Genomic DNA, 19,203 nt, shown 5'->3' with positions numbered 1-19,203 from the left:
AATGGTATATAATAATCATATCTACTATGATTGTGACAATAATAATACACATCTCATATTTTTACTTTGAGGATTAAATAATTCCATGTTGTGAAGCACTCAGAGTGGTGTCTGGCATATAATTAGTGATGTATAAATGTTGTTATTACTGTAATCATGATCATTCCATGGAAATACTTTTGCTCAGTAGAAGAGCTGCATTTTTATAAGGTGGATTGAAATGTTCAGCACTGCTTTAGAAATGAAGAACAAATGAAAACAAAGATACTCTTCCTTGCTGTTTTTCCATATCTTGTTTAAAAGGGTGACTCACGCGCATGTTCCACTTTTACCTATTCTGCTCCTGGGGTGGGAGTGACAAATGAGACTAATTGTCCTTCCGAACACTAGAGTCAACATCTGAAGTCAAACACAAGTCTGTTTTATCTTTCCTTTTCAAAGAAGAACAATAGTTTCAAATGATAGTTTAAGCGTTCTTAGTGAAAGGCAGGCATACCAGCAACTTGCCAGATGTCTCTGATTAATCTGCCTGTGTTCCACCAGACGTTCTGCATGAGCTTGTAATTTTGTTCTGCCAGTGCTGAAGTTTGCTAAACCACGTCTACATAGACAGAAAATTTAATTTCTGTAAAAGGTCTGACCTCTGGAGACACGGTTGTCTTGGTGTTCGAGGCAGGTCAAACACGGACAGAAATGCGATCTGAGCTCTTTCTTGCCCACCTTTGCCCGTGATATTCAGTTCTCAGCCTTGAGAAGCACTGTGCTCATTTTGGAACCCATTCATGCCTCTCCAGATATATCACAGCCTGTATCACCAGATCAAAACCATTCTCTGCGTCCTTTTCACACAGGCCTGAGCTCTGAGGCTGCAGCACCTGGTGAATATTAATGAAACGGATAAGCTCTGCTCAACTCTGCTTGGAAGAAGCCAGGAAGCACCACTGTTCTTCCTACCAGTGAATAGGGTGTGTCAAATAGAGCAGACTGGTGCCCAAACTAACCTGACTGTGGGTTGCTTTAAGAACACTTGTGTAAGCACATAGGGTTGGGGACCCCCAGGAGAAGAGAACCAGCTATCACTTTGTTGACATAAGAGAAGCCATTTTTAAGCCTTAAACCATTTTGAGACCTAAGCCTGGTCCCAATCCTTGCTCTCCATCAGGCCAGAATATAACTTAACCATACTGGAGACAATAAATCAGTTGTAAAGATTCCCAGGTTCTATTTCTAAAAGATCAGACTGAAACACATTCTTGCACTATTTTGCAGGATCCAAAACTCCCTTGAGTCTCAACCACCAGACTAACTGGAACCTAAGGAATGATGATGTTGACCTTTGCTGACCTTTGTTGATTTTAATCAGCGAGGCCAGGACTCTCTCAGTCTTTGCTCCAACTCTATGCCAAATGTGCCTCTGCTCCAGGCCCTCCATGAATAGGCACACACTGCTCAAGTCTGTTCATAAATACGCATGCACCCTTAGGTTAAAACTTGCGCAGTTTTGCTGTTAGGGACCTACTGCTTTGAGAAATATCCCTGGTGGTCTCTTTACTGCTGCAAGTAATAAATCCTTTCTTCTCCCACTCTTTGGCTTGGTAGTGTCTTTGAGCTTGACATCCAGCAAGAGGCAAATCCAAAAAAGTAACACCAGGCTTTTGGAGAGAAAGAACTGATTTCAAAGTCAAGAATCTTGGGTTCTAATCTCAGCTCTGCCACTTACCATGGCCTATTCTGCAACTCCCCTGCACCTGTTTCCTCACTTCTCCAGTAGAGGAGAAGCGTGAAACAACCTCTAAGGTTCTTCCAGCTCTAAACCTTCTTTAGTTATCATAATAAATTTAAATCAGAGATCAGAGTATTTGATATACTGTAATGCTCTGACTCATCATGATTTATGATAGTTCAGTAAGGCTGATAGCCTATAAAATGGGCTATGTGCGCACATGGCTGTATGCTTCTGACGATCTCAAATGGTCAGTGGGCACACAGCCACATCCCTATGAAAGACTATGATTGATTGCAGGTTCATGCAGTTGAAGACGACATGGTGTCCACCCCAATTCGACCAGCTCATTCTCATTTTCTATGACTCTGTCCTGATACTGAACGCAGGTCTTATCTTGTCTATAAAGTTCTAGATAGCGGTTACAGTCGAAACTACATCATCCAGAACTGCAGTATCCAATACAGTGGTCATTAGACCCATGTGGCTATCTAATTTTAAAATAAGTTGAAACTAAAAATTCAATTCCTCAGGGCACTGGCCACATGTCTAGGGCTCAACAGCCACATTCATGCTACTGGCTATTGTATCGGGCAACACAGGCTATAGGACATTTCCATCATTGCAGAAAATTCTCTGGGACAGCACTGGGTTATTCTAGAACCTGATCTTAAAAAGTGGCCCTTTGAATTTTGCAAGAGACAAATTCCAGGAGTTTTCCAATACCACTAGAGCATACAAGTTCCTCCAAATAAAGCAGGGAGGTGTAGCTATACCATTTAAGCTACCCCTTCAGACCCTACAAGTACAGAGATGACATGAGTGGGCTGCCTGGCAATTGCTTAGGTTCACCTGCCATTTATAGTACATTTGAGCCCAGGGGCCTCAGCAAACTCACAGACTGTGGTGACATGGGTTTGAGAGCCTCTCATGAATTCCTGAATCTGAACCTTCAGGTTCCACATGTGTCATTTCCCTCGGATGTTTCCAGTTTCTCTCAGTACTTCCTATCTCCCTCATGCTGTTGACTGCAGGAGGGCTCAGTGTCTCCCCTCACTTTCTTGCTCACTGTTAAGTACTCATCAGAGACTGCCTTTTTGACAAAAAGACAAATTAGACACCCAATGGCTTTCAGATTGAGGGTGTAGAGGGGGGCCTGATCCAAAATGTAGTTGGCACATAGTAGCAAAGACAAGTTTAGTCATGAACTCAGCCAGAAAACTTTATAAAGTTCAACAAATAAATCATGAGAACCTAAAAATACCAGGTTGGCCAAAAGTTAGTTTGGGTTTTTCTGAATTGTCTTACAGAAAAACTCAAGTGAACTTTTTGGCCAACCCAATAAATGAAGGCACTATTTTGACTGATATCTGAAAACTCTCTAATGTCTAATAGGAATTGCTTGGAAAAGTAGCCAAACCAATGGATACTGTCCATAATCATTGTATCAGTGAATGGCAATCCCATCTTTTCTAACTTTTAGAAAGTTATTTCTTACAAAATTTATGAATTAAAATATTCAAACTTTACTAAAAGCCTTTCTCTCAAGCTGGAACTACTGGAAAATGGAAAGTGAATTGTCATACTGAGAACCTTCCAAAAACTGGAACACTTTAAATCTCTGAATTGGTGATGTTAGCTATCTGTGTTTAGACCATTATTCCAGACTTAAGGGGAAAGGCTCTTTGGAAGGGAAAATTGAGGCATAAATGTCTGCAAGGGGAAATAAAAATCAGTCAATGAAAAAGAGTAGCTCCCATATTCTAATTAATGTTTCAATTTAGAACCAAAAGGCTCTATGAAAGCATAAAGGGATTATGAAGACATAGAGGATTTAATGTGGTCTCTTTAGGACTTAATCATTACAGAATCAATTATCCTGTTTCTTCATCGTGTCCCCAGTGCAAGCTTGTATTCACTGGGCTTGCCTTTAAGATGTTTGAGGGGAATCATTGCTCATCCTTACTCAAGGGCTAAAAGGTCTTTCCTCTTCTGTGTCCCACTCACTACAGAGGTGGTTTGGCCCAACAATGAACTGTGCTTAGCTGCTGATTTCCTTTATCTTGTTATAATAGAGCTTATAAAAATAAAGAGGAATGCATTTATCTTGAATGGTTTTGTTACCTAACACCAGAAGTATGACTCAAATGAACGTAAATCTTTGGAACAAAGTAATTGAAAATAATCTTCGTTCATGAGATGAAATCTAGTGGGATATGTAGGAAGATGGTCAAAGAAGTTGAATTGCTATTACATTCTCTCACACTTCTAGATATACAAGCACATTGCTATCTGAAAGAATTTTTGTTGGTAAATAATATATTGTGCTTATGTATAGTATACATGCATGATATATTGTGCTTATGTAAGGTACACATACATGTATATATACATGTATAATGTATACCTTACATAAGCACAATATACCATTTACCAACAAAAATTATTACCTCCAAAAATTATGTATACTATACATAAGCACAATATATTAATTACAGACAGAAATTCTTCCAGATAACAACGGGCTTGTATATACAGTAAAGTTTGCTGGGAGAAATATCAACAACCTCAGATAAGCAGATGATACCACCCTAATGACAGAAAGCAAGAAGGAACTAAAGAGACTCTTGAAAGAGGAGAGTGAAAAGCTAGCTTAAAATTCAACATTCAAAAAACTAAGAACATGGCATCCAGTCCCATCACTTCATGGCAAATAGAAGGGGAAATGTGGAAGCAGGGACAGATTTTATATTTTTAGGCTCCAAAATCACTGCAGATTATGTCTGCAGCCATGAAATTAAAAGATGCTTGCTCCTTAAAAGGAAAGCTATGACAAACCTAGACAGAATATTAAAAAGCAGAGACTTCACTTTGCCGACAAAGGTTCATATAGTCAAAGCTATGGTTTTTCCAGTAGTCAGGTGCAGATGTGAGAGTTGGACCCTAAAGGTTGAGTGCTGAAGAACTGATGCTTTCAAACTGCGGTGCTGGAGAAGACTCTTGGCAGTCTCCTGGACAGCAAGGAGATCAAACCAATCAATCCTAAAGGAAATCAACTCTGAATATTCATTAGAAGGACGGCTGCTGATGCTGAAGCCCCAATACTTTATCCACCTGATGCAAAGAGCCGATTCATTAGAAAAGACCTCAATGCTGGGAAAGACTGAGGGCAGGAGGAGAAGTGGACAACAGAGGATGCAGATGGTTGGAAAGCATCACTGACTCAATGAGCATGAGTTTAAGCCAACTCTAGGAGACAGTGAAGGACAGGAAGCCCATTGTGCTGCAGTCCATGGGGTCACAAAGAGTTGGACACAACTTAGTGATTCAACAACAACAAACACTATACAGTAATATAATGTATGTGTGCATGCTCAGCCTAAGTCATGTTGGACTCTTAGCAACCCCATGGACTGAAGCCCACCAGGCTCCTCTGTACATGGGATTTCTGAGGCAAGAATACTGGAGTGGGTTTCCATTTCCCCCTCCAGGGGATCTTCCCGGCCCAGGGATTGAACCCAAGTCTCTTGTGTCTCCTGCATTGGCAGGCAGATTCTTTACCACAAAGCCACATGGGAAGCCCCTATATGATGCATAATATATGATAATTATTATGTACATATATACCTTATACATCAAAAGAGAATACTATGATGTTCAATTGAAAAACAAGTATACGTTTGTAAGCAGCATTTATAATTTCTGAATTCATATCATTAAAAATAATTATTATGTTTGCAATGGGAATAGATAAGACTTTTCTAAACCAACTAATAAATAAACTCTTGGCTTAAAAAAAACTCTTCTAAACTCCAATATTAAACAGATTCTTTCAGCCACACAATATTATGATTAATACTCCAGCATGACTTGTTTCCTTAACAAATATTTATCGATCATTCACTATGTCCCAAGCACTGTCAACAAACTAATGAATTAAACCTTCCTTTATAATCCTGTTGTCAAAATTAATCACTTATTTGTGTAAGTCAGATGTTTTATCTTGATTTATATTACTTACATGTGAATAAATTAAAAGTTGTTTTCATTTCACAAATCTTGCATTTTGAAAGAGGGATCCAGGCTCAGACAAGACAATCAAGGCAAAATATCTAATATCAACTAAGAAATTTTACTCACTTAAAAACAGTGCAGAAAGGAGACCCTAATTCATGATGTTTCTAGTCAATCTCTCCTGGTTAGGAAATTCAATCTTTAGCCAGAAAAAGATACACACACACACACACACACATGCACACATGCACACACGAGAAGACTGTGGTAAATAATTACATTTCTTTTAAAGATCCTTAATTTTAAAATTACTTCTAGCTTCTAGCTTGTTGCCCATGCCTGAAATGCTCCACCTGGTCTATGTTCCTTTTTCTCCTTTGGGTCTCAGTTCAAGGTCACCTCCTCTGCCAGGCCTCTGTGACAATCCTAATTCTGTTGCCTCCTTACCCTTCTCGCCCCCAACCCCAGATACTACCCACTATGCTGTCTGTTTCATCATATAATTTGTCTTAATTAACAATTACACAGTGTTTACTTGTTTCTATGTATACCATCCCCGCATGAGAGAGGCTCTGTGTCTATTTATTCACTAATATATACTTAGCATCTAACACAGAGGCTGGCAGAGGGCAGTGCTCAAGTGAAACTGTGGGATGAATGAATGAATTCATCCCCCTTAGAGGTACCAGCTTATCCGTTTTTCATGACGCTTACAGACTAAAGTGCTAAGAAGTGACTTTTGCTATACATATTCTTAACAATGTGTGATCTGTGTACACCGTTAAGTCCACTTCTATAGGAAGAGAGAAGGGTAGACTTCCTAAAACTACCTTTTCACTCCCTTAGGGTTTTCAAGATCAGGGAAGTGACTTTTGTAAGCTCAGCTCCACGGTTATACAAATCACGAATCAAAGTCCAGGTATAGCACAAGTTCTGCTTTCAAGAGAAGTCCTGATTCAAGGGAGACTCTGTTGCAAAACAAACCACTTCCTCAGCCCCTCTATCCAAAATCTGAAAAGGTTCATACACTCTCGTCCACCGAGGAGACTCAGTAAAGAGCACTCTAACATTTCATCATATGAACGCCATAGGAGCCAAAAGGCTGGGGGAACGTCTTACCTGGAGTCCTTTCTGACTCTTGCTTTCTCAAAGGAAAATTCGGGGGGTTTGTTGAGGTCATAGGTTCGGGTGGTCGGCTCGGCGGACACTCCAGCCTTCGCTCCCCTCCTGCTGTGGAGGGAGACCAGTCCCGAGGTCTTCCGCTGAACCTCAAGAGGCACTTTGTCCGGGGACGCCCGGGGCAGGCTTCCTCCCTGCAGGTGCACCACGTCTTGCAGCTTGTTCAGCTGGATGCACTTGCTCTGCAGCTCCTCGGTCAGCTCGGCGATGGCCACAGTCTGTTTGGACAGCTGCTCCCGCAGTTCCTTCAGGTGGTACTCCCGCTCCTGGATCTCAGCATCCTTCCTCCTCAGCTCTCGTTCCAGCTCTGTCACCCTGCTCCGGAGGGCGCTGGCGGTGAGGTTCCCGGGCTGCCCATCTGGATTCTTGGAGTGTTTGGGTTTCACCGAACCATTTCCCATTTTGCTCAAGGACCTGAGAGAGGGCACAGAAGCGGAGGTTACCTTGTGCAGTTTCCGGCTTCCCAGGTGGAGCTAGTGGGAAAGAACCCGCCTGCCAATGCAGGAAATGTTAAGAGATGAGGGTTCGATCCCTGGGTCGGGAAGATCTCCTGGAGGACAGCATGGCAACCCACTCCAGAATTCTTGTCTGGAGACAGAGGAGCCCGGCAGGTTATGGTCCACAGGGTCACAAAGAGTCAGACGCGACTGAAGCAACTTAGCACACACGCATGCCGTGAAGTTTCCCTTTCCAGTGGCCCCGCTGCTCTTCTCCTTCTACTGTTTCATAAATGGAAACACAGCACTCATGGCTGTTCCGTAAGCAATAAATTCCCTACCCTTCCAGAAGGAAAGCCATGGATTGCTTTCATCGGTTCCTCCATGAGGAGGGGCTGGCTCTTGGGTTCCTTCTCTCCCATCCCATTGCCGGCAAAAACATCACACCTAAGCGTTTTGCACACACGGCCTGCGTTACCTGCTGTTCTCTTTGGTTGTTCTCTCCGGACAGCTGTCAAAAGCATCAGGACAGAACCGCCATTCGGATGTCAGCATGGCCAAGTCAGAAAGCCAAGGAGCAACTACGGCAGCAGAGGCTTGTTAATGTCACAATGCTCCCAGCTCCCTGAGCAGCTCCACTGAGAAAGCTTCCCCTGATTTAGAAAACAACACATCTGCATTCCTCGGGGTGGGAGGAGGCAGAGCTGGGGTTGCCTTATTAGCACGTTTCTCCAGCCCTAGGTGCCTATTAAGTTTGGCTTTTCTTTTTTTTTTAATTTTTCTTTTTTTAAATTTATTTTAATTGGAGGCTAATTACTTTACCGTATTGTGGTGGGTTTTGCCATACATTCACATGAATCAGCCATGGGTGTACATGTGTTCCCCATCCTGACCCTCCCTCCCCATCCCATCCCTCAGGGTCATCCCAGTGCACCAGCCCTGAGCACCCCATCTCATGCATCGAACCAAAGTTTGGCTTTTCTGACAATGCTCGCCTTTACAAACATGTGGATGGCAGTCCGTGCATGAGTGCCTGCATGCTAAGTCGCTTCAGTCGGGTCCGACTCTTTACAACCCCATGGACTATAGTCCGCCAGCTTCCTCTGTCCAGAGGATTCTCCAGGCAAGAATATTGGAGTGGGTTGCCATGCCCTCCTCCAGGCGATCTTCCTTATCCAGGGATCGAACCTGTGTCTCTCACATCTCCTGGATTAGCAGGTGGGCTCTTTACCATGAAGGCCACCCAGGAAGCTGCCGGACGGCAGTTACCAGAAGGTAAAAACAAGGATGGGGGTTCTTTGATATTCTTTACTTTATATCCCAAAACCAAGATTGTCCCAAAAAATGACAACCTATGGTCCAATGCTCTATTATTTTCCTGAACAGAATATCCTCAATGTAGGCCCCAAAGCAGTCAGTTACTCCTCCAGTAAGTCTCAGGAGGTAAAATGCAGATTGGGGAATGTGAGGCAAGATTTTAGTTAATTCAAAAATGTTTCTTTTTGGTTCAATAGCTATGTATTTGTTTTAACATTCATTACAAATTATAAATAATTGGCACCAGAAAAACTTGAGGGTTAGTTAGGTATTTAGCTTTTCTGAGTCAATTCAAGGAAAACAGGAAAGAAATCATCTGCAGTTAATAAACACATATGAGCAAAATCAAAAAAGAGAACCCAAAAGACTGAAGACTGGAAAATATTGCTTTGATTAAGTATCATAAGGTTTAAGTCTTTTTAGGCTAGCTATTGAAATTCCGTACTTTTGTGTGTGTGATTTTTGACAGCCATCACCCAAGAAACTTGTAAACTAAATTTGAATGATGCTCATTATCTAATATATGAAGAGAACGATGGAACTTTGAAGTTATAAATCCCACATATTCTTTCCTCACTCTCTCTCTCTCCAAGTTTCAAGCTCAGAGAGAAATGAAATGCTTAGACTGATTTCTCTGGCTCTACCAGAATCATTGTGACCTCTAAAACAAAGACAACAAAGACAAAGAACACACAGCCTCTGAGTTTCAAACAGATGCATCCCAGTAGCTAAGGCAGGTCACCTAAGATAGATGGTAGAAACAGAAAATAAATATACTTATAAAAGCAATCTTGCAATACCCAGACATTCTTCATAGAATTCAGGTTCAAAGTAGGCATTAATAAACATCAGCCTCTAGAGAATTGCCTTAATATGTTACAGAGATGTGGCAGGTTTAACCTTTAAGCTTCTGTTGACTTGGCAGCATTTACTGTTCTTATATATTAGGAATATATAAAAAGGTTAAGGAAACTAGAATTCAAAGATGTGGCCCTGTACACCAAGGTAACCTGAATAAGCAATTAAGAAGACGTTAGATTGGGACTTGAGAATAAACTTGAATGAGATTCCTAATGACAAGCATAAGAAGGGTGCCCCCAGAGGGACCTTAAATTAATGTGTGCACAAGTTTTTAACATGCAGCAGTGAGATATTTTCTAGACGTGCTTTTCTGGTTCATGGACAAGCATTTCTAATCCAAGGCAGGATAAAGGGAGAAGAATGGGCGGGGGGAAAGAAATCATCTTATAAAGAACAAAAGTAAGCACAAAAACTTTTAAATCTAACATTAAACTAAACTAACAACTCATTCTTTATTTATAGAAACAATTGCTTCCTAAGACCTAACTAAGTGTCATATATTATACCAGGGGCACAGTCCCATGAATTGGAAGTCAAATTCGACACAAGAGAAGAGTTCTAGCATTCTAAATATGAAAAGGCTTAGAGGATCATTTTTGCTCTAGGTATGGTAGTCAAAACATTCTGTACCAATTCAATAATTTTGCAAACTCGAACCACAATTAGGTAAAGGCGGTTAAATCCTCCCAAAACACCAGCTATTCTCTGATTTTTGTTTGCTTGTTTTTAAACTTTTTATTTTGTACTGGGGTGTAGTGGATTAACAAACAATGTTGTAATAGTTTCAAGTGAACAGTAAAGGGACTCAGCCGTACATGTATTATATTAATACATGTCTCCATCCTCCCCCAACTCCCCTCTCATCCAGACTGCCACATAACACTGAGCAGAGATCCATATGCTATACAGTAGGTCCTTGTTCGTTATCCACTTTAAATATCCAGCTATTCTGTGATTTTAAAGACATCAGTCTGCAAACTGAATAAATCTTTGGAACGTTTAGAATTCCAAAGAGGGATGAAATGAAGTGAAATAACTAACCCATCTTCCAGGTCACTAGTTTAAGATATGTAAGGAAGCTACCAAAGGGCTCAATAAATACTAAGTCTGATTTCTTAGTTCACCTATTTCAATGTTGGTATCTCTCAAGCCAAAGCTTTGAGTGTCTGGCTTCATAAAACCTAATTAGACTCACTTTGTTTCCTGTCTGTATCAGTCATTAAGAGAGAAAAGCCATTTCACAAATATGTATTACTAGTCACGATTGAACCACAGGATGTTGTTCTATCTATCTAGCAACTATAGGTTCTTAGATTATTCTTATAATCAGAGAACAGCATGTAAAGTAAGAAGAAATGACCTTGGAGATGAAGATCAGGAATTTTTTCCTTCCGGCTTTATTGAAATACAATTGACATACAGCACTGTATAAATGTAAGGTTTACAGCATAATGATTTGATTTATATATATCACAAAATGATTACCACAATAATTTTAATGAACATCCATCATCTCACACAGATACATAATTAAAGAAATAGAAAAAATTTTCCTTGTGATGAGAACTCTTAGGATCTCTTAACAGCTTTTCATATATAACATATATAACACAGCAGTGTTAATTATATTTATCATATTGTGTATGACACCCCTAATACTTCATTATCTTACAACTGGATGTCTGTACCTTTTGACTGCCTGCATCCTACCCCCTCCCCACCTCTGGTAACCACAAATTTGATCTCTTTTTCTATGAGTTTGTTTGTTTGTTTTCAAAGTATAAGAAATAAGCAAAGAGACAAAGATCAGGATCTAACATAAGCAATGGAATCAAGCCAGCCAGGGTAAGAAAACAACCTGCCTTTTCCCAGCTGTGTAACCTTCTATAAATTACTTCAATTTCTCAATTTTCTAATCTAGAAAGCGGATATATTCATCTCATAGATTTATTATGAAGATTATGCTTGTAAGGTATCCTGTGCATTATCTGGCATGTGGTGGTTTAGTCGCCAAGTCATGTCAGATTCTTGCAACCCCATGAACTGGAGCCTGCCAGTCTCCTCTGTTCATGGGATTCTCAAGGCAAGGATACTGGAGTGGGTTGCCATTTCCTTCTCCAGGGGATCTTCCTCACCCAGGAATCGAACCCAGATCTCCAGTATTGCAGGCTGATTCTTTACCGACCGAGCTATGAGGGAAGTGCTCTCTGGTGTGTAGCAGGCACCAAGTAGCTTTCATAGGATGTGACTAGCAAGGTACTTGGTGACTCGGTGTGAGGAAATGTCCAGATGGCATCATTACTGAATGGGAAAGAACTCTAGTAGACTGGATGTCTTCCAGACAAGAGGGTTTTAAAGATGAAAATTATTGGGGTGAGAGAGAGGGGTGTGCTTACTCTGTCTGGATTAAGGAAAAAAGTCATTCTGGAACAAACATTCTGGGATACCCTCCCAGTGAAGAGAAGCCCCACAAAAAGATGGAGAATAGAAAGTTTCATGAATGTCCCAACCCAGGTTCAAGGACTGCAGGGACTCCTCCTCTGCAATTCCTTCATGTAGCCTCTATCTATTTACCCAGGTTGCACTGAAAACCTTAAACCAAAAGGGCCCACCTAAATATCTTTGAAGGCAACAACAGCAACAAAAAACATAGTTCACTTTGAAGGAGATATTCTTCTGCAGCCAGGGACAGGAATGAAGAATATAATGAGCAGTGGCATTTAGGAAAAGAGAGGAAAACTATATAAAGTTATAAATTATTATTACATTAATTTAATCGTGATGGAGGAAATGCCATGCAGCAGAGGTAATTAGAAGAGACACAGGAAAAGGAAAACCAACTGTGGAGGCTCCTGCAGGCAGATTAACACCTGACAGCCAGTGTCGTAGGAATTAGCCTCTGTTGTCTGTTTTCCCTCCAGCTCTAAAGTGGTTTGAAGCCAAAATCTCCGCTCCGATCTAGATAGTATCTATGTTTCTCTCTACCCATCTGGATTCATATATATATATATATATATATACACACATATATATATACACACACATCACATATATATATATATCTGTAAATACAGGAGATGGTACAGTGCTCGGTAATGTTATTGAGTCAGAGTCCCAGAGTAAGCACCTTCAATTAGTATTCATATGCCCTTGGCCATGATATTGGGCATGAGTATGAATGATGGAAGAGATAGACAGACACGTAGACAGATGGACAGATAAAATAATGCTGCATATCATTTACAGTCGTTAGAGGGTTAAATGAGATAAACCACGATAAGAATTTAGCACAGTGCTTGATATATAGTGGGTGTTCGATAAGCATTAAATATTACTATTGTTATTACTGTTAACATTATTCATCCAATAAAATAACTCATTTTAGTGGAAAAACTTATCAATCAACAAATATATACTAAAGCAACAAGACATTACAGGAGAACAAAGTCAGAGAGCTGGTACTACCAGACTTCAAGACTTACATAAAGCTGCAATAATCAAGAAAATTTATTGGTGAAAGCATAAACAAATAGATCAATGGTACAGAATAGAGAGCCCAGAAACAGACTGACAAAAATTTAGTCAACTGATCTTTTATAAAGGAGCAAAGATAATTCAATGGGGAAAGAATAGTCTCTTTAAATAAATTGTATTGGAACAACTGGAAATCCATACACCAAAACAATGAATCTAGAAAAAGATTTATCTTCCACAAAAATTAGTTCAAAATGGATCAAAATCCTCAAAATCTGTGAAAACACAAACTATAAAACTGCTAGTAGACAACAGCAAAAAATGGAAGTGATCTTGAGTTTAGTGATGACTTTTGAGATAAAACACCAAAAGTACAATTTATGATGGGGAAAACTGATAAGCTGGACTTGATTAAAGTTAATAACTTCTGCTTTGCAAAAAAAAAAAGAAAAGAAACAAAAAACCACAAACTAGGAGAAAGAATTTAGAAAACACATATCTAATAAAGAACTACTATCCAAAATACATGAGGAATTCTTAATATGCAACAACAGGAAAGCAAACAATCCATCTGGAAAATGGGCAAAAGATTTAAACAAACACACATCACCAAAGAAGATACACATGTAGCATATAAGGATATGAAACAATGCTCAATACCAAATATCATTAGAGAATCTCAAATTAAAACAATGAGAAACCCATGCTCCCTGGTATTTATCCAACCAACATGAAAATACAAGCCCTCACCAAAACCAGTACACAGATGTTTACAGTGGTTTTACTCATAGCTGCCAAAGCTTGCAAGCAATTAAATGTCCTTCAGTGGATGGATGAACAAGCTATGATGTATACAGACCATGGACTATTATTCCGTGGTGAAAAGTAATAACTATCAAGCCCTGAAAAGTCGTGGAGGAATTTTAAAGGTACATTGCAAAGTGAAAGAAGCCAATCTGTAAAACCTGTATGATGTTAACTCTTGTATGACATTCTAGGAAAAGAAGAAATCTGGAGACATTAAAAAGAAGAGTGGTTTCCAGCAGACTGGAGAGAGGAAGACAGGAATGAATAGATGGAGTTCAGGGGAATTATTGGGCACTAAAACTATTCTGTATGATATTGTTATGGTGGATACATGTCATTATATATTTGCCCAAGCCTACAGAACTGAACAACAAAAAGAGCGAACTCTAATATAAACTATGGACTGCAGTTAATAACTTTCCATATTTGCTCATCAGCTGTAAAAAAATTTTTTTTATCACACTGATTCAAGATGTTAAGAATAGGGAAGGGGAGGGAAGACTACGGAACCGCTCATGTTTTTTACCTTATTTTTCTGTAAACCTAAAACTGCTCTAAAAAAAGAAATTCTATTAATTAAAAAAATATAACATGTACTAGGAGTGAATGTAAGGAAGTTGATAGCATATTCAGGGACCAGGCTGAAATGTATGAATGATGAAGGAGAGTGATGAGAAGTAAAGTTGAAAAAGTAAGAAACCAGAATACTGAAAATTTTCATATGCCATTTATGGTATCTGGATTTTAGTGTAGTTCTAGCTTTTTTCAAGTAATACGGTCAGGTTTGTTCTTTAGAAAAATAAACAGATTTTCTGGCAATTAATATGAAACAGAGTGAAAAGAGCTTAGAGGAAAAAAGACAAAATCATAGGCTACTGTAGCAATCCAAGTAAAAGGGGATGACAAAACATCAGAAAGAATGTCAACCCTATCCTAATATCTTGAACTCAAGAAAAAATGGACCATTTCCATGGTAGCCAAAAGAGAAAAACACTATCATGGAGTATTTGGCCAAAGATATGGCTAAAGGCAAAAACTCTGCAATTGCCTTCCTTTCAATAAATCACGAAAAGTAGAAAAGGTTCTTTTTCATGAAATGGGCAGGTTAGCCTGAAGTCACATGAATTATGCAGGCTTCTCCAGATAGTTTTTTAAGTAGATATGAAACCGATGCATCTGGTGTTACTCTTAACTTGTCTCACCAAATGTCTTTTAGAAAATAATTAAACATCACTGAGTATATAAACCCTGTTGCTCCTTCCTGAAGCAAACACAAAGAGTTGCCCTTGTGAGAAACAGCTCAATTTCATATCAGTTACACAATTAAAAGCATCTGACCTTGTGACTATTAAGCTTGGGTTCAGTTTTGAATCTACTGCTTGTTTTCTTTGGCCATGGCATCTTAAATTGGGGGGTTATTTTCTCTTGTCAGGCAGTCATATGAGCTTTTTATTGAGCCAAAGTTTCAGTTACTCCTGAGGCTATATCTTGCAGTGCCCCCCACCACCCCACCCACCATGTAAACACCCCTTGGAATGTTTACAGTGAATTGTATAAATACGACATATCCCATATGTTGTGGCATCCCATTCATCTATTTTCGGGGTGCCACAGTCTCAGGTAAGTAGGTAAATACACAGAAATGCAATTTTATAGGTGTAGATCCAGAGATGGTAGCTGATGGAATTTGAGCAATGATAAGAAGAAGAATGGGCTTCCTAGGTGGCACTAGTTGTAAAGAACCTGCCTGCCAATGCAGGAGACAGAAGAGACACAGGTTCGATCCCTGGATCGGAAAGATCCCTTGGAGGATGGCATGGCAAGCCCACTCCAGTATTTCTTGCCTGGAAAATCCCATGGACAGAGAGGACCATGGTGGGCTACAATCCATAGGGTCACAAAAAGTCAGACACAACTGAAGCGACTTACTATATATACACGCCCAAGAAGAAGAAGAAAGATTTAGAAGTTTCCATTGCAGCAACTGGGTAAGAGAGGATGTTATTAAGCAAAATGAGGGGCAGATTTGAGGGATATGGCAGTGAAGGTGATTTTGGACAGTTTATGGAACCTGTGGAAACTTTAAGGTCAAGAAGTTCAGTAGATGGTAAGAAATGAGGAGCTAGCAGCTCAAAAAGGGGAGCTGAAAATACTTAGCAATCATAAGTAGAGGCTGAAGCTGAAGAAGTAGATAAAGGTGTCGAAGAGATGGGCAATGAAAAGAGGAAGAATGTTGAGGTCTACATGGAGTATGAGAAGAAAATGAGACACGGTAAGAAGAAGCTATTGTGTTATGAAGAGGATGGGGAGGGATTAAGTGTAAAAGATGGTTGGAGTAATACTGCAGGGACAGAATCTCTAAAATAAAAGTAGTATAAAGTTTTGGTTGCTCAGTCGTGTCCAACTCTTTGGGACCCATGGACTGCAGCCCACCAGGCTCCTCTGTCCATGGGATTCTCCAGGCAAGAACACGGGAGTGGGTAGCCATTCCCTTCTCCAGGGGGTCTTCCCAACCCAGGGATCGAATCCAGGTCCCCTATATTGCAAGCAGATTCTTTACTGTCTGGGCCACCAGGGAAGCATGTAGTAATTAAGTGGGTGCACACAAGACAGGAGTCAAAAAAAGATTCCAATGTTTTTATCTTGGCAGGCTGGGAGGAAGGCAGTACTATGAACTCATTCATTCATTAAAAGCGAGTAGAGCACCATCTATGGGCTAGGCACTGCGACACTGACCACAGTCAAGAGAACAAGCATGCTACATGGGGAAGGAGATGAGTCCATATATACATTTGCTGAGTTTGTTGAAGTGCCTGTGGGTCATCAAGGTGGAAATGTCTAGCAGAGGGCAGAAAAGAAGGAAGGCCAAGGCAAAAGAATACTTGGTAGAAATAAGAACTTAAGTCCCACAAGTATTAATAAATGTGATCACTAAGGGAAAAAGGGGAAAATGCCTCTGTTGTTATGTATGTACATTTAGATGGTACTTGTGAATGATATTTATAGGAGAAGAGGAGCAGGAGATGCAAATAAAGACAGAGAAGGAACAGTTGTACAATAAGAGATCCAGAAAGATAAGATAAAGCCATAAATATAAGATTTCCAAGAAGTGAGCAGGCTGCAGTTGACAGCCCACAGACCTATCACAGCAAATGAGATCAGAAGGAAATATACTGAATTTAGTCTTTCACAGAAGACCTGGGATAGGAACCCAAATTACCAAGAACCCTGGAAAGAGCTGACACTGAGAGTAGGGACTTCAAGATGGTACCATGGTTCATGCAGTGGATTTTTAGAAAAGTGAAAACTTGAGAGTACCTGTAAGCCCGAAATAATGAACCAGTGAATACAGAGAAAATGAAAACAGAGGAGATGAGGACATAATTGATAGGGAAATAGCCTAGAGGAAGCAAGACAGTATGGGATCAAAAGACTTGGGCAGCATCCAGGCAACATATGCCTGCACTGGGAGGTGGATTAGCCCTCACTTGTAAGGATTTCAGAGGACTGAAATGCAGCATTTCAGGTAAAAAAGAAAGATCTCTCTGTACCATCCTTTTATGTCCTTTATTTTAGTTGTGCAATGCTCTGATGGGGAAGGTAGCCTCTATCTAATTCTACAAAGAGAATTCTCTACCATATGATCTCCTACCCTCCTGTGTAAAAACCCAAGCACTAGTACTGACCACAGCCGCTGTATGTGATGTGGGATGATCACCTTCTCCAAGAGTTAAATAGAAACTTGCAAAGAAAAGAGACAATTCCTGAGGAACTATTGGGGGAAGGGGAGCGCAGGCAGGTAGGTGTCTGCCGCTGGCTTCCTTCATAAAGAGGCCCCTGGGAACTTAGGCGACGAGATGAACAGAGCGTCATCCTTTCTACCTGTTCATTCTGCCTGCGTGGTTTCTTTGTATTTTCAGCCAGGGCCAACCGCTATGCATCTGTACCCTAGTTCTCAAACTGCTTTTTCTCTCATCTCCAAAGTGACAGATTCGTTTTTGTTCGCTCTTGTTTCTTCACCAGGAAAAACAGAGCGGAAAAAAAAAAAAATGTGAAAGCGACTCAAGGTGCCGAGAGTGACACAGGACACCCACACAAGTTTACAAGTCCTCGCCCAAGTCCTCGCCTCCCAGCCGCTCCCCGGAGCTTGGAGAAGCGGAGCCGGGAGCGCACATCCTGATGGCCTCGCCAAACCCCCAGCCCCGAGCAGCAGTCTCGCCCGCCGCCCCGGGCTAAAGGCGTGAGAACCCGGTGACTCCCCACCCGGGCTGAGCGCGCCCCTCCCTTCCCCAGCCGAGCTTCTGGAAATCCAGTAGCCTCCCTCTGCCTCCGGGAGCTCCCGGCCGGCTGCCGCCCCGGAGCCAACGCACCGCGTGCACACGTCCACACGCCAGCAGCCCAGGCGCGGGAGCCGCTGGGTGTGGAACCGAGGCGCACCGCGCGCCCAGCCGGCACCCGCGCGCACCCGGACCCTTGCCCCCCCCCCCGGCGTCCCCCGGCCGCCCGAGCCCCCCGCCCGCCAGCCTCACCAGACAGCCGGGTAACTTTCCAGGTGCGCAGCTGGTCTCCTCGGCGCCGCGGCCGCCCCTGCGTCTCGGCGTCCGCTCCCTCGCCACCCTGCCTCCCCAGCCGCCCGCGGCGCCCCAGCCGGGCGCGGGTCAGTGTAGCCAGCCCCGGCCGGGCGCGAGGCGCGGGGCGCGGGCCCGGGGCTGCCGGCGCCGCCACTCGGGCTACGTGGGAGCCGAGTGGCCGGCGAGCGCTCTGCGGGCAGGAGCTGCGGTGGCTCGGGTGCTGCCGCCTGGCTCCACCGCGGGGGCCGGTGCAGTGGAGACGCGCGGGGAGGGAGAGAGAGGGAGGGAAGGAGGGAGGAGAGGCGAGGAGGAGAAGGAGGGGGTGGGGGTCAGTCCTTCCCTGGAGGTGAGGTCACCCGCGCGCGCACCCGCACCGGCCCCAACCTTTACTCTCGAGACACGCCAGCAGCGACAGCCGCAGTCTGCACTTTATACCCATCCCCTCCAGAGTGGGGCAACTTAAGGAGGGAGATAACATCGCGGTTGTAAGCAAAAAAAAAAAAAAAAAAATTCATGTTGTTATTATTATTTCTATTTCAAGTGTGTGGGACGAGGGGAGAGGAAAGTTCAGGGAGGTGTTCATCTTTTCCTTCTCCTCCCTCTCTCCTCCCCACCCCCGGCCCCATACCAGCACCCCCAGCCCCATCCCCAGGTCTGTTTTCACTGCAAGCTGTCTCCCACCTCGCCTTTGCTCCCAGAGCGCAAACGGGCACACGTACCCTGGACGTGTTCTCCGCTATCACACGAGTACCCTTCTAGAAGACATGTGACCCGGGAGCAGACTGGCCACGCGCTCTTTCCCGGACTCTGGAGCCGTATA

General features: G+C 42.1%; 1 protein-coding gene across 3 annotated transcripts in view; it reads right to left on the bottom strand.

Annotated features, from left to right (window-relative positions):
- The window catches only part of PRKG2 (protein kinase cGMP-dependent 2), a 120,147-nt gene extending 101,687 nt beyond the window's left edge, over nt 1-18,460 (bottom strand). For all 3 annotated transcript variants that reach the window (XM_061145714.1, XM_061145713.1, XM_061145712.1), the window contains exons 1-2: nt 18,342-18,460; nt 6,857-7,330 (exon numbers count right to left, since the gene is read on the bottom strand). In XM_061145714.1, the coding sequence (XP_061001697.1) occupies nt 6,857-7,317 (461 nt within the window). In that variant the 5' untranslated portion in view covers nt 7,318-7,330; nt 18,342-18,460. The remainder of the gene's footprint in view (nt 1-6,856; nt 7,331-18,341) is intronic.
- Between the last annotated feature and the right edge of the window lie 743 nt (nt 18,461-19,203).

This window comes from Dama dama, chromosome 6 (assembly GCF_033118175.1).
Source record: "Dama dama isolate Ldn47 chromosome 6, ASM3311817v1, whole genome shotgun sequence".
Taxonomy (NCBI): Eukaryota; Metazoa; Chordata; class Mammalia; order Artiodactyla; family Cervidae; genus Dama; species Dama dama.
This window is presented reverse-complemented; position numbering and strand designations above follow the sequence as displayed.